Source organism: Chrysochloris asiatica, unplaced genomic scaffold, assembly GCF_000296735.1.
Source record: "Chrysochloris asiatica unplaced genomic scaffold, ChrAsi1.0 scaffold00138, whole genome shotgun sequence".
Lineage (NCBI taxonomy): Eukaryota > Metazoa > Chordata > Mammalia > Afrosoricida > Chrysochloridae > Chrysochloris > Chrysochloris asiatica.
The window spans coordinates 2,183,588-2,206,376 of record NW_006408656.1 but is presented as its reverse complement, the minus strand read 5'-3'; the positions used below and the strand labels follow the sequence as shown (position 1 = coordinate 2,206,376).

General features: G+C 44.4%; 1 protein-coding gene across 3 annotated transcripts; it reads right to left on the bottom strand.

The window, feature by feature from the left end:
• Window positions 1–1,171: 1,171 nt before the first annotated feature.
• CALCOCO1 (calcium binding and coiled-coil domain 1) lies at window positions 1,172–22,772 on the bottom strand. 3 transcript variants are annotated; one of them, XM_006869947.1, is made up of 15 exons: window positions 22,653–22,772; window positions 19,715–19,893; window positions 19,299–19,401; window positions 18,358–18,548; window positions 13,011–13,169; window positions 12,496–12,644; window positions 10,324–10,414; window positions 8,076–8,231; window positions 7,602–7,856; window positions 5,510–5,635; window positions 4,721–4,816; window positions 4,236–4,344; window positions 3,801–4,000; window positions 3,151–3,257; window positions 1,172–2,222 (listed from the first exon to the last, which is right to left on the bottom strand). In XM_006869947.1, the coding sequence occupies exons 2-15, from the start codon at window positions 19,871–19,873 to the stop codon at window positions 2,045–2,047; spliced, it is 2,079 nt and encodes a 692-aa protein (XP_006870009.1). In that variant the 5' UTR covers window positions 19,874–19,893; window positions 22,653–22,772; the 3' UTR covers window positions 1,172–2,044. The 3 variants fall into 3 exon arrangements, with proteins under 3 accessions (XP_006870009.1, XP_006870010.1, XP_006870011.1); XM_006869948.1 differs by having other exon boundaries at window positions 3,151–3,254; window positions 22,653–22,706; XM_006869949.1 differs by lacking the exon at window positions 8,076–8,231 and having other exon boundaries at window positions 18,358–18,449.
• Window positions 22,773–22,789: the final 17 nt, after the last annotated feature.

Below are 22,789 nucleotides of genomic sequence, written 5' to 3'. Positions count from 1 at the left end.
AATTAAATCATTGTTATAATTAACTTTCATTAAAGGAGGATCAATAAAGAGGGGTTGAGATGGAGAGAGGAGAGATCCATTATCTCTAATTTCCTTGGAAGGGATTCAGGGAATGAAATGAGGTTGCTAGGAGACAGAGACAGGGAGTGAAAGAAGGAAGGATGTAAGATGTCATCCAGGTGGGGCTGAAATCGCGATGGGCTGGAGGGTTTCAGGTGAATGGAGAGAGAGAATGGTGGGGGTGGTTCACCCAGGGGCCCTGAAGGGAATGGAGGGTGGTTGACAAGGGAGCTACTGGGATAAAGAATAAAGGGACTGTAGACATGAGCTTATGCAGGGCATTGCTGAGAGCTTTGGTGAGCACGCAGGCCCTTAATAAATACTTTACGATGTTGTGTGTGTCTGTCTAGACTGTGAAGCTGGTTAGAGTGGATGAATGTGTTTTTGTGACTGTGGAGTCAGAGTGTGCATATAGGTGGGTGTGTGAAGATGGCAACAGGAGGAGGAGGAATGAAGCAGAGATTGGAAGAATATAAAATAGTCTCTGGAGGCAGGGGGATTAGGATAGTCAGAGATGTGCATGCTTGACAGGAATAATGCCAGTTCTTTGGCCCTAGATACAATGATGGAGGTTATGGAAGGTGAAGATCTGAGAAATGGAAACCTCCCCTCCCTCTTCCACTGACCACCCACCTCACCTTGTTCCTGTACCCTAGGTCCCACCCCACCTCAATTCTGGGACTAAATCCTAAGCACAACTGGTATGTTGTTGTTAACTGCCATCCAGTCGGTTCCAACCCATAGTGATCCTGTATAGGGTTTCTGAGGAGCGGCTGGTGAGCTTGAACCACCGACCTTGCAGTTCGATGGTTTTGCAGTCTGGAGCATTAACCCACAGTGCCACTCCAGGATTCCAGAACTGGTATAGAACCACCAATTTGCCCATTCCCCCACTGCAGAATTACCCAGGCCAGACCTCAGGCTCCCAGCACACCAACTAGGAGGCACAATGAGGTAGGGGGTGAATAACTACCCAGCATCCTTTCCCCGTAAGACAGGGATGATTCCCCTCCCTCCTCTGCCCCTCTACTGGGTCTAAGAGGCAGAGGACTGGGTCCTCTTTGCTCTAGTCATACTCATGATAAGAACACATTTTATTAGAATAGCTATGCATATCATATAAATATATCTGTCCATACTACAGAGAGCAAGGGAAGAAAATCAGAGGGGAAGCTCTTATTGCTGTGGGGCGACCTGAAGAGGGAGGAGGGGCTGAAAAATGGAAGAACTGGGACCACTTGCTCCCCCATCCCTCACAGAAGGCACAAATGCATTACTTCTTTCCATGTGAGGATGCTGGGGCAAGTGGCAGGGAGGCAAGACATAAAGTATGGGAAACCTCAAAAATACAAAAGAAACCTTCCAAACTTAACATCTAATCCTATGGAAAAGACTGGGGTGAGAATGTAGGCAATAGTGGGGGTGTGGACAGAAAGGAACAATGAAGCTTAGAACCGAAAGAAATCTTAAGATACAACCATGTCCATGCTGCTGCTACTATGCAGGCTTGGAGAACACTCAAGTAAACAAACACAAACCTCAAATAAGAGAGGGTAGGGGCCCCAGATATTGGCTTCAGCCATCAGAGGGGAGTGTGTGGGAGTGTATGGATGAGTGTGTATGCCCTGGTGGTTTGGTGGCTGGTGAGAGTGGCAGAGGCAGCCAGGGCTAGGAGTGGATGAGTCTATTTCCATAGGCGAGGGCCTCCTTCATCCTGGTTCCTCCAAAACCGCTTTCGGGAGTAAATTCAGCCACTGCTTCCAAGAAGGACCCCTGTCTGGGACAAAAGAGCCAGGTGGGAGAGGATGAAGTTAGAGAGCTTGGGATGAAATAGGGGCACACTAGGAGCAGTTCTTAGGGAACAGAATCTCATGGAGCCCAGTGTGATGGAAAAGAGGCATGAGATCTAAGTGTACTTCTGTGCATAAGTGTGTGTGTATGTGTGTCCGTGTGCATTTGTGTATGTACTAGGGACCCAGGAAGATCATTCAAAGGTGAAGGGGTCCTGGGTGCTGAAAAAGAAGTGTCCATCCATGTGGTCCTCCAGGGCATCCTTGTCACTCTCAGCAGGGAAGCGCTCCTTACAGATAGGACATTCCTTCCATGGGGGGGTGACAGGGCCCCCAGTGCTGGTCTCTGACAGGGAACCCACTGCAAAGCCACTAGAGAGAGATGGAGGGGAAAAGGAGAGGGTCAGTGTGCTCCCTGCCCTTCTTGATTTGCAGACCTTAGGAAGAAGGACCCATGCACCTGGGTTCCCACATGATGCTATGCTTAACAAAGTATCTTGGTCATTCTGGCTCCTAGCCTCTCTTCCAGTATCTTGCTCCCCATGTCCTCTTAGTCCTGCTGGTCTCTGTAGTGCAGAGCCCATCCCCCAACCTTCTGCTCTCTTCCCTCCATCTCTGTCTGCCGCCTAATGAGGCTGAAAATGAGTCTGACATCGTCCTTCATCTTCCTGCTCCAGCTGAGAAGGATGTCAGCATCAACCCCTCCCTGCCCAGAGCCCATCTGATTTCCAGGCAAAGCTGGGCTTTAGATGAAAGAATCTTTCTTCCCCCTTCCTCCCCTTTTGACCCTGAGAGGAAAAGAGAAGGCTGATACCTAACCCCCACACCTGCAGCTTCACCTTCCCAGAAATGTCAGGAAAGAGGGACAGCGTCTCAGGAGGAGCCAGATAGATGCTGGATCCCAGTCTTCTTGCTGGCCCCATCACTGGGGAACTTGGTCACCTCCCTTCCACCCCAGAGCCTAGGTACCTACCTGGTAGTTGGGGAAAGGGAAGGGGCAGGAGAGAGGGGATGCAGGGCAATTTGGGCTCCACGGAAGATGGTGCTAGAACAACACAGAAGCCAATTAAAGGCAAGGCCTCTGAATGCGTATGTGTCTTGATGATATCAGGGGTGGGACAACCTGAAGGCACTTAAGATTTGGGTGGTATGTAATTTTCTGTGTCAAGCACACCTCTTATCTCCCTTCTGGGGCCAAGAAGGGGGAATTTGGAGGAAGGATGTGTGACTGGCCACAGGGATGCCCTTTTTCACTTGCATCCTCCCACTTCTCTACTTGTGTTCCCTACTTGACACTCACCTGGCCATGTCATAGAAGGCACTGCCCAGTTCAGGAAGCAGTAGATTGGCTTCCTCACCTCCATTTTGCACAGCTGCCATGAGGACTGACTTTTCATCTTCAGCCTCCTGGGCACCAAAGAGACAGGGTTGGGTTTTAGGGAGCTGTCCCTCCCAAGATGAGGGGGTGGGCAGTACAATGAGACAGGAAAGAAAAGAGCAGCCAGGAGTGGTATTTTGATGGGGACTGGTGGATAAGAAAATGAGTGTGCGGGCGCAGGAATTGGATGCATCAAGGCTAGTGGGTTGGATTGGTTTTGGGGATTGTTGTTGTTGTTAAGTGCTGTAGAGTCAGTTCCGACCTATAGTGACCCTGTACAGGGTTTCCAAGGGTGTAAATCTTTACGGGAGTAGAACGCCTTATCTTTCTCCCGCGGAGCAGCTGGTAGTTTCAAACCGCTGACCTTAAGGTTCGCAGCCCGATTCGTAACCACTACGCTACCAGAGCTCCTTGGTTTTGGGGATGGAGGACATCAAATGGCCTTGAAGAGAGGCTGGGCAGATGTCTGCCTCCTCTCCCCTAAGGCAAAAAGGCAGTCCTGTAGATCTAAGACTTTCTGCTTTGGAGGCTGGACTAATTGGGGTTGGCCCCACCCACTCCTTACTGCTCACCGAGTCAGAGCTACTGTCCTCAGTTGGCCCTGAGAGGTGGGGAGCAATGGGGGCTGGTTGGCTGATGACAACTAGGGAAGAAGCCTCTCGGGGCCCAGATGAAGAGGAGCCTGGGTCTCCATGTTCACATAGGCCATAAGGTGGGAGCCTCATGTCTTCTGGGGACTCATCTTCTGAGTCTGTCAGAGTCGCTGGGCAGCCTGTAGGTGAGGGAAGCAGACAGAGGAGACGGGATGTGTTGGTATAGCCTCAGATTGGCTCTGTCTCCTCTGGATGAGGGACATAGCTAAACTAAACAGGGCCAGGGTCTGGTAAGAAGAACAGCAAAACACATGGAAGGCAGTGGCAGCTTCCAAAGGGGTCACATAGAGCTTTCCCCAATAAAGGGAAGAGGGCGTGAGGAGGAGGTGTCCCAAGATTTAGGGGTATACAGACTCAGTCCTGCTGCGGCCTCCTCATCCTCTGTGGCAGCATCCTCATTCCACTTCTCATCTGCCACCTTCTCCAGCCGGGCCTCCAGCTTTCTCATGTACTCTAGCAGTTCCTGGAGTTGGGGAGGACAGAGGCTGGTATTAGAGGCTGGGAGATGCCAACCTTGCTGGTCAATAGAACATTTACCTGCATCCAAGATGAATTCTTAGCTTCTCAGGGTTAGATACCTTTAGCAAAGACTGGAGCAACTTAAAGTACATTCCTTGTCCCCTAGAGCCCACCTTCATCACTTATATCCCTCTCTTTCTTATCAATTCTCCCCTGTCCTACCAAGTCAGCTAATAAAAGAGGAATCATGGTCCCATTTTTAGCCTCTGGGTTGTCTCACAGATACCAGTTTTCAAACCAAGAGATGACAAGGAGACAAAGTCTTTAACTTTCAAGTCCTAAACTTTGGCATCTAGGGGGTTTGAGTCATGGATTCTCACCTGCTTTTCCTCCTGCAACTGCTCCTTTTCTTTCTGGAACACCCGCAGAGCTGACCGTAGCTCTGTCAGCTCACGCTTACTCTCTGACAACTGTACCTGAGGGAAAAGGGCCAGATGGAACCTGTAGCCTAGAATGTACCTCCAAGAACTGGGCTCTAGATCTTGGACACAACAATTGGTGGTGGTTGTGTGCTGTGGAGTCGGCTCCGACTCATAGTGACCCTGTATGGGGTTTCCAAGGCTTTATGGGAGAAGAAAGCCTCATCTTTCTCTTGTGGAACCGCTGGTAGTTTCGAACTGCTGACCATGAGATTAGCAGCCCAACCTGTAACCACTATGCTACCGGAGCTCCTTAGACCCAACAATTAGGAACTGGGAATTTGGTATCTGTTTTTCCTGGGTTTTGCTTTTCTCCTGCAAGTGAAGTAGCAATACTCTTCTTGCATGAGTCCCTTGTCTTGTCCACAAGTGGTTTAGTTGTCTGAGCCCCAGCCTCTGCCTGTGGAGTGTGAACGTGGATGACACCTTTTTGCTAGGATACATAGGCCTCAACACCAGGGTGGCAGTTTATAGTTCTCCTAAGTCATCATTACTAAGCTCAGGCTGTGTGTCCAGAGCACAAAGGGACATGGTGTGTTTCAGTCAGTGAGGGCTGGGTGTGTGTGTGTAAGCATATGTCTCTCAAAATATAAGTAAGCATCTAATTCTTTCGAGTCTAAGACTCGTTACCTGAGGGGCACTGATACCTGAGGTGGTCATGGGACCAGGACTTATAGGTGGGTGTCTCACCAGGCTAGAATCCTTTTCCCGGGTCAGCTCAGTCTTAAGTGCTTGATTCTGAGTCCTCTCCTCTTGAACTGCTTTCTCCAGTCGAAGGATCTCTGCACTCAGCTTCAGGATCTTGTCCTTCTCTGCCTGGAAGAGCCAAAAAGGAAAATGGAAGGGTGAATGTGAAGAAAAAGGGATGCCACTACCAACAACACTATTCTCTGTGTCCCTTTCTTCAATTTAATTAATTGAATTGAATCAAATTGGTTTTGAATCAATTTCCCCTTCTTGCCTTCTTTATTCTTTGTTGTTGTTAATAAGTACCATCGAGTTGCTTCCGACTCATACTGACCCTGTACAGGGTTTTCCAAGGAGTGGCTGGTGGGTTTGATACACCAACCTTTCAGCTAGCAGTTCAATGCTTATCTACTGCGCCACCCCAGGACTCCTCTTTATTCCTTATACACCCTGAATGAAGGATCTGGAATGAACATCATGTCAAGGATGGTAAATGTTTCTGAATCAAGGACAGCAATAAAAAAAGGTGCTAAATGGAATACCTAAAATGGGGCTACAACTTGCCCAGTGAGGGAAGCTTCCTGTGGAGCCTCTGCGTTACATAAAACCATAGGTGGTATCCTGACCCTCACCCAGAACCTTCTGAGGTAGTCCACTTGAAAGGACAAGCAGACCAGTCTGGAGTGATGAAAAGAACAGAAGATACTTCTTGAAAGAAAGACCAACAGGAAAAATACAAAACAATAATGGCAGTCTGACTGATTACTACAAGAACAAGCAAGTTGCTCGCCCAAGAGACATTAAGGCAAGTGGTCGGGTCCCCTCAAGGCAAACCTCCTTCCAAGACTAAGACTCAATGGGAATACACGAGCAGACATGCACTCTGATTGGTGACCATGTTTGTCACCGATAAGGGGAAGTGAGGGAAAAACAGCAATGAAGCTGTGAGCTAAGCCCTACAACAGTCAGTAGACTCCTGTGAACCCGGGTGGAGACCTGGTTGGCCAGCAGTGTGGCAAGACCTGGGGACTCTTGGGCCCAGAGTCAGTGACATAGCCACAGAGGACTAGAGTAGAGAGTGAAGCATCCAGCTAATGGGAAGAGAGGGTATATGCATAAGAACACCCACACTTGCAGATAATACCCATTTGACCTGGCTTCAATGACTGCATGATCAGAACTCAACCAGAAGAAGAAAGAAGAGGAAAAAAAGAGTAATCTGATACAATTTGATGAACTTGACCTACACCTATGGATGCAGTAGCTCAAAAGAGGGAACAAATCTTTACAGCGAGGATCATTCCCACCCCCTCCATACACAGAGTAGACAGGGATGGGCAACTTGGACATTGGCTACCCAAAATGGGGGGCTACAAAGGCAAGAAGTGACTGGTTTACAAGCTTTCAAGAAGGAATCTAGATCCAGAGTGCATGGAGGAAGGTAGAATCTCCACTGAGTAGTATCCAATCTGTCTGGGTGGGGCTGATGAAAGGAGATGGGGATAGGTCCCTTGTGATACAATGGTGAATAATTGTTATCAGGGCTGACTGTGAGGGTTGGAAATGTAAAGGTGCACGTTTTGTAACAAAAGGAGGGGAGTGATTGACTTTGCAGTCTAGGAGCAGAGGTTCCTGGGACCATCAAGGGAGAAGAGCAGAGTATGAGACCCTACCCAGAGAAGCAGTGACACCAGAGATGGAGGCAGAGATGAGGACATGGAGAGATGGAGCAGCTGGGGACTCTAGACCCAGAAAGGGAGAGGGGCTGTGTGCTCATGACCAGGGAGCAGGCTTGTAGGGTATACCCTTTGGTTGGTTGATGCTGCATGGAGGGGATTGTAACCATGGCAATGAAACGATATATGATAGGATGAATGTAAAGCTAATATTCTCCCACATAAATGATCACATAATTCACAATAAAATATTTTTTAAAAAAAGGTGCTAAAGAGATCAAGTTTGGATTCTTAGCTAGGGATGGGTCATTGCTGCTCCCACCCCTAAATCCTCTAAGGTTTGTAATCCCCTTTCTTTCCTCCTCTTAGAGATAGGGGCAGTGGCCACAGTCCATTGCCTGGTCCTCTCATTCCTCTACCTCCACACTCTGCAGCAGCCCTGCTCTTTCCTTGCTCCACTGGCTTTTTTCTTCCTTTAAGTGCAGACTGAGTTCAGCCAGCCTGCCGTTGACTTCAGCCACTTCCAGGCGGCTGCGGTGTAGCTCAGCGATGGTGCGGTCCCTGGCTCCTGCTGCACTGGCCAATTCCTCCCCCAGAAGGGCTGCTTTCTGCTGGCTTGAAGCTGCAAGTTCCTGGGACCCTCGAAGCTGCTCCTTCAAAGGTTCCAACTCAGCCTCAGGAAAAAGGAAGAGATGGAGATCAGGAATCCCACTGAGTCACTGGAAAACTAGGAAGCTAACCAGGTTTCCTTCTCCATCAGGTTATCCAGGCCCTACCACTACCTTCTTCCCACCCCTAATTTAGGAGTCAAGGTTGTATTGTTTAGTTATTAGCCATGTGTGTTCCCCTTTCTTCTGATTTTCTACAACCATCAGCGAGAGGCCTCCACTCACCACCCGCTGCTGGGCCTGGCCTAGGGTGTCCTTCATCTGGGCCACCTTGCCTTTCAGTCGCTGGACCTGAGCACTCTGCTCCTCCTTTTGGCTCTTGGCCTCTTGCAGCTCTACATTCAAATGACGGTTCTCTTGTTCTGTCATTTGGAGCTCAATCTGATGGAGGTGGAAAGATGAGAAAAGGATAAACACATTTAGGGTGGGCAGAGTGGGGCACCACTGTGATATGACAGACCATGATTCTATTGTTCAGATTTGAACACAAACGTAAGCATTCAGCTCTTGCCAGTCCTTCTTGGGTTGTTGGCTCAAAAGGGCTAAATCTTGAACATAAGTCTCTAAGCTCTCGAAATAAGGCATCTAGCTTCATAGTGTACTGTCTTACATAAATCTAGGTAGTCCGTGTCCCATTTCAACTTCTCCATATCTCTTCTTAAATCAAAACTCAGCCTGGATGTTCTACAGGCTGCTCAAACTCAGCATATCTACATGAAGGCAGAACCTGCTTTTCACCCCACCCCAATCTTTCCTACTCTTATTTCTGTCCATGGTACTACTTAGTAGCTTCTCAAGTCACCCAGGCTGTTTCTTCCCTAGAAGCCCACAGAAAAGCCTATTGCTTTTCCACCTTTACTGTGGTTACAGCCATTCTCAATTGTCTACTCCTGCCATAATCATGTTAGTTTAGGCTCTTGTAATTTCTAGCTTGAACTACTGAGTAACCTAACCAGTTCATCTTTCACCAGGCAATCAGCTTCATCTTCTCTGACTCTTTTAAATATAGTTCTTTAAGCACATGCCACTTCCACTTGAAATCATCAATCCTTTTTCACTGCTTACAAAATAAAGACTAAACTCAAGAGCCTTATCTCAAATTCTTCACCCACACATTCAATACCTGTTGCCATTGAGTTGATCCTGACTCATAGTTACTCTATTGTTGTTGTTGGTAAGTGCCATTGAGTCAGTTCTGACTCATAGCAACCCTGTATAGGGTTTCTGAGGAGCGGCTGGTGAGTTTGAACCACCGATCTTGAGGTTCAAACTGATCTTGTGGTCCAGTGCTTATTCTACAGTGCCACACCAGGACTCTTAGTAGCCCTATGTTGTTATTGTTGTGTGCCATGGTGTTGATTCCGACTCATAGCGACCCTGTGGGTTTTCCCATGGCTGTAATCTGTATAGGAGCAGACTGCCAGGAGCATTTTTATCCTGTGGAGTAGGTGCTGGGTTAGAACATTTCAGTTAGCAGGTAAGTGCTTAACTGCGATACCTCAAGGGTTACATAATCAATAATCTCAAGCATTTTGAACTCTAAACTTTTGAGGCTATGTTTCTCTGTTTCTCCTCATTTCTATCTACTCAAATTCTACCTCTTCACTGCTGAGCAAACCATCTTCCAGAGAAGCTTAGGTTCCTAATATGTAATTTAGGGGCTTGGAAAATATTTTATTTTAATTTCTTCTAAATTATTAAAAATTATATTACAAAATACACACAAATTCACAAGTTAACACATTGGCAATCACCAGTCCAGCAACATTTGCTTACATTAATTCATTTTTTGTAGAAATCTCAGAATGAAGTTTATATTTTCTATTAAATTGAAAAGTAAACAGATTATGAAGCAGTATGTTTAAAAATTATTATCAATTGCATCTACTTGTGTGGCAACCAGGGTGTACTCAATACTGTATAATCAAAACAAAATACAGAATTATATTAGCTACTGAGGTTGATAGAACAGTATCCATAACCTCTAATTTCAAATTTTGATATCCTTCAAAATGACCTAATTGCTTTCATTCACCTTACAAGTAAGTGCTATACCTTTGAATTTATAATAATAAATTTAAAGGTATAAATTATAAAAATAAAATACAGCTTTTATTGATTCAGTGGGGTGCCACATAAGATGTAAGATATGATTGGTGGTGGTGTGGAAAAGGGTTCTATTACTTGAAATGCTTGAAAATACTAGGCTAGTTCATGTTCCCTTTCAAAAAGTCTTTTCTAAGTTGTGCTTTCTTCCGCCCCTAAGAAATTCCATAATACTTTATTATACTTCTCTTGTGACACTTAATTGATATGACTTTGGGTAATCCAGATTTGGGTACATGATTTATCCCAATTTCTTGCACACAATCTTTTCTTCACACTTTTACCCTCTTTGGTGCCCAGTACACAGAAAGGATTCAGTAAGTACTGGAAGAACAACTTTGAAAGCAAGTCAACTCTGAATCCTTACCTCAGTTTGCTCCTTGTCTGCTTGTACTTCCTTCAGTTGCCCAAGGAGCTTTTCTTGTTCCCGAGTCAGGGCCTTCACTGTGTCTCTAACCCTGTGAGTGGAGGGCAGCAGGTCTAAGAATCTGACTGGTCACTCAGGACAGGACTGGTCACTTGGACTTCTGTCTTAAGCTCTGTCTTCAATGCTGCTTCTACTGTTTCGCCTCCAGGCCCAGAATTCCACTTGGCTCTAGGATGCTCAAAGTCCCAAACCAAGAAGATTCAGTTTTAAGTCCCAAGAACCAATATTCTTGATTCTAGGACACAATCTGTAAATGAAAGTTATTCTTTTCCTGTTATGTACCATTTTAAGGAATATCCTGCTGGTGGCTTCTTAGTTTCTTCCACTCACCAGATAGTGTCTAGTCTTTTCTAGACAAGGGTATTCACTAATGATTATAAACTTATTGTCTAGAACAGAAGTTGGCAAGGGTCTAATAATAAATACAGTAGGCTTTGGGCCATTCACTCTCTGTGACAACTACTCAATTCTGCCACTGTTGTATGAAAGCAGTCTAATAATACATATATGACTATATGGCTGTTTCAATAAAACTTTGTTTATGAACACTAACTTGAATTTTATATAATTTCCACATGCCACAAAATATCCTTAAAAAATTTTTTTTTCCAACCATTTAAAAATTTAAAAATCAGTCTTAGTTCACGGGCCACATGAAAATAAGTGGTAAACTGGATTTGACCTGTGGACCACAGTTTGTCAATGCCTGGCCAAGATAGTGTAATCTTTTCCAGCTGCTCTATCTGGTACCTGATTTTCTACTCATGATTTAGAACCAAAACACCTAGTGTTTCCCTAGGGCAAGACTAACATATCCCAAAGAAGTCTTGGTGATCAACTCTGGGCCTTGGATATCATCACATCTACCAGTAAAGAATGAACTAAACTAAACAATGTCATTTGATGAAAGACAGACCTGGAGTGTTTATCCCGATGACAATTGGAAGGGTGGGGATGGGAGGTGATCAATATTTGTACTGTTTAGCAGAAATAATAGGTGATTAGTAGAAGAAATTTGCTTTATATGGCTTTAGACATCTAAGCCTGGACTACTGGTTATAAGTTGTAGAAGGGTAGTCTTTGGCTTATTCAAAGAGATTAAAAAATTACAGTTGATACTTAAATAGGTCACCTTCTTATCTTTTCTCTCATATATCATAGGTGCTATATTCCTCCTAAAGTCTATGATTTTTAGCATTTTTTCAGAGGAATATTATATAACATTTCTGGATCACCAGAAGAGCCTAATCTTACTCTTTCCTGTTGTAAAATCTGAAATCTATCCTTAATTATCTTGCATTGAGTTTTTTAAATTTTCTTCTTCTAAATCTCCTTTCCATTCCTAACTCCTGCTTAGTCTTAAAAAAAAAAAACAACAACAAATTTTCATTATAATTTGAGTGGAAATTTACAGAGAAAATTGGTTTTCCATCCAACAACTCCTATACATTTTGTTTGGTGATTTTGATTGCAGTCCCCAAAATATAATAGAAATCTTCCCACTTCCTCGCCATATTTCCTGTTTCTGTTCATCCTTTTTTCCACCATCCCTTCCAGTCTCCTGGGCTTTATGCCTGGGCTAAAGCTGCTCTTTTGACCTTGTATGGTTGACTGTTCTAAGGAGTACATGCCTCCCTGGTGTTACTGTTTACCTCATGGCCTATCTATTGTTTGGATGAAACTTGAGTCACAGGGTTTCCTGCTTAGCTTTTGCTGCACAATAAATGGTAACTATTACTGCTTCTGAATAATAAAAAACAGGGCTGGGAAAGGTGGAAATTATTATTAAGTGCCAGTGAGTTGGTTCTGACTCATAGTGGCCCTGTATAGGGTTTCTGAGGTGTAAGTCTTTGCAGGAGGAGAAACCCTTGGAGAGGCTAGTAGGCTTGAACTGCAGACCAGTTCTTATTCAATAGAGCCACTATGCTCCCAGGAAAAATGGAAAACAGCTAGGTAAAAAAGATATCCCCAGTAATTGGAATACCCTGAGTGAGGCTGAGGAGAGAAAGAGAAACCATGTGAGAAAGAGAAAAGGTTTGCCTGCCTGAAACAGGAGGCTGGAGTGCAGGTGTTATGGGAAATGAAGAGAAGCAAGTGGGGATGTCTCCTCACCTGTCTAGCTCCACCTCCTTTGTCAGCACTTTCTCACTGATGGTCTGGATGTCATCTTCCAGCTCAAGGATCCGCGCCACATGGTCTCCCTGTTGCCGACTCAGGATATTCCTCTCTTCCGTGAGCTCTCCATGGGACCGGGAAAGCCCCTGGATTTAAGGTTTCCCCAGAAGAATAGAAAGATTGAGACTCATCTCTCAAAGAGTGGAACAAAGGCTTACAAAGCTCATGCCTACATCCCTACTCCATAACCTTCCTTGAAAAAGAAACTGCAGGGGACATTTTCTTACTTCTAAAATGTGGGCATCTCTACCCTCCCCTAGAACTCCCATTTTCAAAGAACTGAGCCTTATTACATATCACATTTAACTCCATTTGTATTCCTTAAACTATTTCCTTGATGCCAGAAAAATCTTAAACGCCCACTAACATTTTCCCTTTATCCTCTTCACTGGGTTCAGGTTTTGGACACTGGGTGAGCAGTCAGGTTCTGTCCCATCTGGCTCAACTCCCACCTTGTATTGCTCCATCAGTTCTGCCTGCTCCTGTCTGGCAGTTGCCAGTGTGGTCTCCAACTCCTGTACTCGGCTCCTCAGCTCTGTCACCTCTCCCTCCAGCTGCAGCTTCAGCTGCATCAGGTCATTCCGTTCTTGCTGACTCTCATCCAGCTGGTTCTACAGGGGCAGGAGATAAGCGAGGTGTGCTGGTGAAGTACTGATCCTATTCTCTGTAATCGCTACTGCCCAGATGCAAGGCTGGGTTGGAAGTTACATCAATATGGGCTATAAAGAGGTGTGCAAGGTGAGCACAGTGTTCGGAATTTTGCCCGGGGCCCAGTCAGACCCACCAACTCACAGCACTTGGAACTGCCTATCCTTCTCTTATCTTCTCCCAACCTAGGCCTGGCCACTTCCATGCTCAGTGATTGCAGGAAACTTCTTCTGACAAGAAGTCTTTCTCCATTCACACAGACAAAATGGATGGCTGCTCTAATCTTACTCTATTTTTTCTGGAGTTGGATAGGCGTGAGTTCAAATCTCCAATACAATTTTTAATGCCTATGTGACCCTGAAGAAGTTACTTAACTTCTCTGAGTCTCTGTGTCCTTGTCTGTAAAGTGATCTCGGAGCCTGGAATGTTGTAAGGTTTAAATGAGAATAATGAATGTAAAAATAGAGTATGGAGTAAACCAGTTACTACTGAGTCGATTCAGACTCAAGGAAACCCATGTTGTAGGGTTTTCAGTGGCTGATATTTCTAAAGAAGATTACCAAGCTTTTTTTTCTGAGGTACCTCTGGGCATATTAACAGTTTGTGCTAGACTAATGGAGTTGTTGGACTTTAGAATATGGAGCTGTTGGTGTTATTAGGTGCCATCAAGTTGGTTCCAACTCATAGCAACCCTACACATAACAGAACAAAACACTGCCCATCCTCACAATTGTAGTTTTGCTTGAGCCCATTGCTGCTGCCACTGTGCCAATTCACCTTGTTGGGGGTCTTCCTGTTTCTCGCTGGCCATCCATTTTACCAAGCATGATACCCTTCTCCAGGGACTGGTCCCTCCTGATAATATGTCCAAAGTATGAGAAACAAAGTCTCACCATCCTGGCTTCTAAGGACCATTCTGGCTGAAATTCTTACAATACAGATTTGTTTGTTCTTCTGGCACTCATTGGTACTTACAATATTCTTCTCTAACACTATAACTCAAATGCATCAATTCTTCTGTGGTCTTCCTTAGTCACTGTCCAACTTTCACATGCATATGAAGCTATTGAAAATACCATGGCTTGGGTTAGGTGCACCTTAGTCCTCAAACTGACATCTTTGCTCTTGGACACTTTAAAGAAGTCTTGTGTAGCAGACTTGCCTAATGCAATATATTGCTTGATTTCTTGATAGCTGCTTCCATGAGTGCTGGTTGTGGATCCAAGCAAAATGAAGTCTTAGACAACGTCAATCTTTTCTCCATTTGTCATGTTGTTATTTATTTGTCCAGGGGTAAGGATTTTTGTTTCCTTTACAGTGAGATGCAATCCATACTGTTCTCCATCTTCATCAGTAAGTATTTTAAGTCCTCTTAACTTTCAGCAAGCATGGTTGTACCATTTGCATATTGCAGGTTATTAAGAGTCTTCCTCTAATCCTGATGCACGCTCTTCTTCATATAATCCATCTTCTCAGATTATTTGCTCAGTGTCCAGATTGAATAAGTATGGTGAAAGAATAAAACCCTGCTGCACACCTTTCCAGATTTTAAACTATTCAGTATCCCTTTATTCTGTTTGAAAGACTGCTTCTTGGTCTATGTACAGGTTCCTCATGAGCACAATCAAGTGTTCTGGAATACCCATTCTTTGCAATGTGATCCATAGTTTGTCATGATCCACACAATTGAAAGCTTTTGCACAGTCAATAACACACAAGTAAACTTCTTTCTAGCATCCTCTGCTTTCAGCCAAGATCCATATGTCGTCAGCAGTGATATCCCTAGCTCCATGTCCTCTTCTGAATCGGCTTGAGTTTCTGGCAGTTCCCTGTCAACATACTGTTACAGTCATTTTTAAATTATCTTCCACAAAGTTTTACTTGCATGTGATATTAATGATATTATTTGATGATTTCTGTTGGGTCACTTCTCTTTGGAATGGGCACAAATATGGATCTCATTCAGTTACTTGGCCAGGTGGTTGTCTTTCAAATTTCTTGGCATAGAGGAATGAGCACCTCCTGTGGTGCAGTTTGTTGAGAGATTTCATTCATAATCTATCAATTCCTGGAACCTTGTTTTTTGCCAACTCCTGCAGTGCAGCTTGGACTTCTTCCTTCAGTACCATTGGCTCTTTATCATATGCTACCTCTTGAAACAATTGAACGTACACCATTTCTTTTTGGTACAATGACTCTGTGTATACCTTCTATCTTCTTTTGATGCTTTCTGCAGCATTCAATATTTTGCCCATGGAATCCTTCAATATTTTATGTTGAAACTTGAATTTTTAATTCAGTTCTTTCAGCTTGAGAAATGCTGAGAGTGTTCTTCCCTTTTGGTTCCTAACTCCCAGTCTTTGCACATTTCACTATAATACTTGACTTTGTCTGTTGAGCTTCCCTTTGAAATTTTCTTTTCTGTTCTTTTATTTCATCATTTTTTTCCATTTGCTTTAGCATCTCTATGCTGGAGAGCAAGTTTCAGAGTCTCTTTTGACATCCATTTTGGCCTTTTCTTTTTTCCCTGCCTTTTGAATGACCTTTTGCTTTCTTCCTGTATGATGTTCTTGACGTCATCCCACAGCTCTTCTGGTCTTCAGTCATTAATATCTAATGTATCAAATCTGTTCTTGAGATGGTCTCTAAATTCAGGTGGGATATGTTCAAGTTCACATTTTGGCTTTTGTGGACTTATTTTAATTTTCTTCAGTTTTAGCCTGAACTTGCACATGAGCAAAACTGATGGTCTGTTCCACAGTAGGCACCTGGTCTTATTTGGCTTTGGCTTGTTTTCCACCGTCTTTTCCCACACATGAAGCCAGTTTGATTCCTGGATCTTCTATCCAATAAGGTCCATATGTATAATCGCCTTGTATGTTGTTTAACAAAGGTATTTGTAATGAAGAAGTCATTGGTCTTGCAAAATTGTATCATAGGAGTTATTGTTTTTGCTATTGTTAAGTGCTGTTGAATTGGTTCCAATTCATGGCAACCCTGCATAAGGTTTCTGAGGAGAAGCTGGTGGGTTTGAACTGTTGACCTTGTGGTTTGCAGTCCAGTGCTAATCCTACAGCACCACATTTGACTTATATAAGATATAAATATCTTTTTTCAATTCTTGTGTTGCTATTATGTGTTTATTAGACTTGAGGCTCTAGAGGGAAGAGTATATCTAATTCACAAATAAGCTATACATTCTCATCTTTTGAGCTTTCCTTGGACCTTTCTTGTTGCTTCAGGAATGTGCTGCCTTCTCACCTGGCCCTATCCATTGCTTTCCTTCAGGATGTCTTCCTTGCTAACATCTCTGCCTCTTCTCCCTGATTCTCCTCTATGTGATCCATATAATTATAATACAGGTCTTGGATATAATTTGGAAATTTCTAGTAACCATTTTAAAATGTAATTAAGAAGCAGATGAAATCAATAATATTGAAAGAATATTAAAAAATATTATTTCAACATGTAATCAATATAAGAAAGTGCTGAAATATTTTACATTTTTTTCTTATACTAAAATGGAGTCTTGGTGTGGTGCTGTAGGATAAGCACTGGACTGCTAATTACAAGGTCAGTGATTCAAACCCACCAGCTGCTTTTAGGAAACCCTATACAGGGTCGCTATCAGTTGGCAATGACTTGACAGCACTTAACAATTTGTTGTTGTTGTTATGTGCCATGGAGTCAGTTCCGACTCATAGCAACCCTGTACAGGGTTTCCGAGGCTGTAAATCTTTACAGGAGCAGAAAGCCTCATTTTTCTCCCATGGAACAGCTGGTAGTTTCAAACTGCTGACTGTGAGATGAACAGTCCAATTCGTAACTACTACGCTATCAGAGCTCCTTTAACAACAATAAGCCTTCAAAATCCAGTGTGTATTTTACACACAACACATGTCAATTGGGACCAGTCACATTTCAAGTGCTTGAGAGCCACATGTGGCTAGTGGCTCCTGTATTGGATAACACAAGTCTGGAGTTCTATCTGCTCTCACTCCTCACCTGTCTAGAAATGTCCTCTGAGTGTTCCCTGGAGTAGTCTCCTCCACCCTTTGGATTATCTTCTAGGGCAGGGGTGGGGAGCCTTTTTTCTGCCAAAATTTATAATATCATTCATGGGCCATACAAAATTATCAACTTAAGAATTAGCTTGCTATATTTGGTCAAACATCTAATTAACTCACCCCTAATGTGATGACTTGAATCAACTATCAACACTCACGAAGCAGTCCAGAAATCAAACAACATATTGCATTAGGCAAATCTGCTGCACAAGACCTTTTTAAAGTGTTGAAGAGCGAAGTTGTCAGCTTGAGGACTAAGGTGCGCCTGACCTAAGCCATGGTATTTTCAATAACCTCATATGCATGCAAAAGCTGGACAGTGAATAAGGAAGACCATAGAAGAATTGATGCATTTGAGTTATGGTGTTGGAGAGGAATATTGAAAGTGCCGTGGGCTGCCAAAAGAACCAATAGATCCATTTTGGAAGAAGTGCAGCCAGAAGTGTTCCTTGGAGGCCAGGATGGCCAAACTTCATCTCTCATAGTTTGGACATGTTGTCAGGAGGGACCAGTCACTGGAGAAGGATATCATGTTTGGTAAGGTGGAGGGTCAGAGAAAAAGAGGGAGACCCTCAACAAGAGGGATTGGCCAAGTGGCAGCAACAATGGACTCAAGCATGGAAACAGTACTGAGGTAGGCCTAGGATCGGGCAGTGTTTCGTTCTGCTGTGCATAAGATTACTATGGGTCAGTACCGACTCGATGGCACCTAACAATGACAACAACAACAACAATGTGATCACTGGAACTTCGGTTGCCTTGGCAGGGGCAGACCAAATGATTTTGCAGGCCTTATATGGCCCGTGGGCCTGATTTGCCCCACGCCTGCTCTAGGGCCTTGAGTAGAATGTAGCATTTAGAGAAGGCAGGTTCAAAAAATTCTTTTGAAATCTTGAGCTTTATTGTCCTGTGGGTGGCTTAATTGCTCTACATGTTTGTGTCTGTCTGTGTTCAATTGAGACTCTCCTAAAGGCAAGACTGTGTATAACTCCCAATGAGGTCATCAATTGAAGGTACCTGCATAAGGAAGATGGAGGAGGAAGGGGACCCTTGGAAAACTGTCCTCCCACTCCTTCATTCTCACCTGCAGCACAGTTGCCTTTGGGACAACCAGCAGGATGTCAGAGCCACCATCAGCCTCCTCCAGGGTGACCAGTTCATCCATGGGCCTTGGCTCTCGGAACTGGAAAGGGGGGCTCCGCCCACACACTCTGCCCTGGCGGTTCACGTATCGGAATTGGTAAAGCTGGGCTCCTGGTTTGGGCAGGTAGCTGGCTGTGGCAGAAGGATGGACCCAAGACTCCAATCACAATCCCAGACCCTCACAAGTGCTCAGCAGGTCCCCCTTTCCCTTAGTGCACCATTTCTTTCACCCACTGTCTTCAGCTCCAGTTCCCACATAGTGCTTTCTCCCTTTTCCACCTCCCACAGATGATTTCTAATCCCTAAGATACTTTTCTCTCCTTTCTGCCAAGCTTTCTCCTTTCTCTCTTTCCTAATAATGCTAGTTGCCATTTATTGAGTACCCCCAGGAATTGTGCTAGCATCTTTACATGTATGTTATTTTAAAACTTCATATCATCTCAATAGGCCAGGCATCCCTTTTACAGTTAAGGTAACAGGCAAACAGAGAGGTTAAGTAATTTGTCCAAGATCAAACAGTCTGTATGTATTAGAGCTGAGATTTGAACCCAGGTCTTCCAGAATTTAATGACTATTTTCTTTTCAATATATGATGTTATCTTTTTCTCTTCCCTAGCCCCTAGTTGCATAAGAGGAGTTCCTCTTCTTTGGGTTGGTGGTTGGATTAGATGCCCTCTAAAGTTCTTTCTAACTCGGAATCTGTGATTCTATAATAATCCCATGAGTACTAGCTTGGTAAGCCCTGTTGGATTTATTTCTCATTATTTGCACTTATTTTTCCTTGTACTCTGAGCCTGACTTTTATGTTTCCAAGCCTACTACCTTCTTCCAAACTTCCATCCCATTGGTTCCGCCCTCCTGGATTTCCACCTTCCCTTATACCTTGGAACTGGACACTGGCATGGATAGGTAAACCGTCAGTTGTACTTTCAGGCACTGATGACCATACAAATGTATGGTAATCACGAACACAGGCAGCTTCTACCTGTGAAAGTCCAAGATGGGAAACAGAGGTATGATGATGGAAATACCACCCATGGGTGGTAGAAGCGACTGAAGAGCTGGACAGACATAGGATAAGAGACAAGGAAAATGGGGGAACACTATTGTGTCAGGAGAAAACAACGTTAAGGTGCAGAGATTAGCTTTACTAATAAAGATGGCCCTGTTATCTGAGTCATGTTTATCCCTTTGTCTGTCTGTCATAAGGGGGTAGAAATCCAAGAACTTAAGCCATTCCCCTTATTTCAACCAACTCATGGTTCATAAGTGTAAGCAAAAAGGGGCTTCAGGGATACCTTGAAGATGCCAATCCAGTCGCTGGCACTGGGCACAGTGCCTGGGGGAAGAGTGTAATGACATTCCACTTTGGTATTAGGGATGTAGGTCCTGGCTACGTTCAGAAAGTTGACTCCACTCCGGGATGGTGCCCGGCTTAGTGATGATTCCTCCATCATGCTCTTGGTTAGCTGCCTTCCTGTGAAGAAAAGGATTGATATTCCTGTTAAGGACTGAATTGAGTCCTCTCAAAAGTTGAACTGAAGCCCTAACCCTTGTACTTATAAATCTGACCTTGCTTGGAAATGGACTCCTGGTATGGCCCTATAAGATCAGTACTGGACTGCAAACCACAAGGTCGGCAGTTCCAATCCACCAGCTGCTCCTCGCAAACCCTATACGTTAAGGTGCGAAGATTAGCTTTACTAATAAAGATGGCCCTGTTATCTGAGTCATCTTTATCCCTTTGTCTGTCTGTCATAAGGGGGTAGAAATCCAGGATCGCTATGAGTCAGAACTGACTTGATGGCACTTAACAACAACACTCTTGTACCTGTAAATATGACCTTGCTTAGAAATAGGGGTTTGCTTCTGTTATGTTGATGAGGTTAAATCAGAGTAGGGTGGTTCTTAAACCTAACTACTTCTGAATGGTGCCTTATTCAGAAAATAAACACAGAGACATACACACACAGGAGGGAGACAAACACCATGTGATGATTGTCTACAAGCAAAGGAATGTCAAGGATTTCAGCAGCCACTAGAAACTAGGCGAGAGGCACATAGAAGGAATTGACATAGTTGAGACCCTGGTTTGGACTTTTAGCCTCCAGAACTCTGGAAAAATTAATTTCTATTCTTTAAAGCCACCCACGTGTGGTCTGCTTTCTTATGACAGCACTAGGTAATTAAGACAATTCCACAGTCTTTCCATTCTATCTGTTTGCCTCCAGATTCCTATCCCTCTATCACCAGCCCTTGCCATTATACTTGGAGATGGAGGCATATCTGGTTTCTAGTCCCTCATTTCTGTTTCCTTTTCCCTGACTAATTGACCAAGTCTCATTATCCTCTTCAGTCTCTCCTTTCCCACTTTGTACCCTCCTTGAACCTTCTGAACTCTTCAGCCTCCATCTCATCATCTACCCCTCCACACCTTTTGGCTCTTGAATTCAAAACCCAACTGAGATATGGAGTCCCCTCATTCTGAGCAAGTCTTCTGACCCACTCCTGAGGTTACTGGTCCAACTGTACACAGGAATGAATTATGACACCTGAAAATACTAACAGCAGAAAGAAATGATTTAATCTTCAGAGGTGGAATAAGGCCAGAGGGGACCAACATCTCAAGCTTCAGGCTCCTGAGAGCTTTTAGTCCTCTTCCCAACTCTGAGCTGTCTACCCCCAAGAATTCTAGGGAAGCAAAGCCCTCCCCTCACCCAAAAGATAAAGGGACTGAGTGGATATAAGGAAAGACTGATTCTATCCCTCAACTTCAAAAGCCCAGGAAGTCAAGAATTCTGGAGGTGGTTGCTTCAAGGGTGGAGTGAAACACTCAAGCAGGAACGTGGAAGTGTGGGGGAGACAGAATGTGAGGGCTGAGAGCTAGGAAAGTCTCACCCACTAGGCAGGAGACAGACTAGAAGGTGGGAAACAAGGGGCCCTGAGAAGGGGTGATGTATATTTAATGTTGAGGGAAAGGAGAGAGAGTTAAAAAAGAACCTAATATTCTTATCCCCAGATCTTGCCTGTAGTGGTACTACAAACCTACTTTTTTGACAGCTTCTTAGCTCTAGAATTTCCCTCTCCTTTTCTTTCTGCTCCCCTTGGTCTCAGTGTTAAGTGTCTATATTCTTCCATTTACTTGGATTGGTTGTTGGAGACAAGCTACAGAATGGGATTGGGAGAAAGAGGTGTTCTAAATTAGCTGAGAATCGGTAAATGTGGGGATAGGGTGAGGATAGATAACAATAACAATCAAGACAATTCAGCCTTGGGTAGGGAGACAGCCTCCTGCTAGGTCCCTCCCTCTGGCTCACTAAATTGCATCCTGTGTCAGCTTTAGCTGACAGCGTCCAATCAGCCTATGCCACTAGTCATGTGCACGCCCCCAAACACCACAAAACTCACCCCAGGCCGAAGTCAGGGATTTTAAAAGAAATTCGAAACTCTGTGGAGAAAGAAAGGTGGGCTAGTTCTACAAAAAGGAATGGAATGCCTTCTCCCTCCAAACTAGAGATTGAATTCTAGAGATTGACAAGGAGTTCCTTGGGATTTTCATTTCTGAAAAGCCCCCGATTAAAACAAGTTCATGTTTTCTCCGAACACGAATCTTCTGACTTCCTAAGGGGGAAATAAATTGTCCCCAAAGATTTACGCCTGCGGAAACCCAAGAAGTTGCTGGTTTGCAACGTGAATTGTAGTTAGGCAACAAATAAAATGCATAACAGCTGGAAACATTCCCAAGGCCCGAAAGAAAGTTCTGGACACCCAAGGGTGTATGTGTGCAGCCAGATTCAGATTTTCACATAGAGGTCCCTTCCTCCCATTCTGTGGGGCTCCAGAGTTCCTCCCTGACATTCTACAATTTGGAAGGTTCCCCACTCACCCACCCAAAGGAGTCAGCGTAGGATTTATGGGGGGAGGGGAGGAGGCTTGAAAGATTTGTAGGGATTAAGTGTTGCCTGGGGGAAAGAATGAGCAAAGAGTTCAGCTCTCCACAAACTCCTTTATGGATGACTGAAAATAAGGAGAGGGCAGTGAGAGGACACCCTCTCTGTTCAAGGCCCCCATGAAACCAAGAACTCCCAAAGCAGTGAGGTTAGCTTTTCCAGTAAGGAAAGTGTTAAAACCTGAACGCCTCCGCATCCCTCTTCTACAGTTTCCTATCCTTCCACAGATTGGAAAGTGGGGCGACCCTCCCATAAGATCGCCCCCAAATTAGGCCAAATTTCTTACCCCACAGGCGGATCAGCTGTTTCCCTCACCTTTCACCAACAACAAAAACAGCACTCCGACTCCGGGAGGGGAGGGAGAAGAGTGGGCGCGAAGGCTTCTGGGTTTTGTGGTTTTTCCGCGTCCTTACGCGGCCGAAC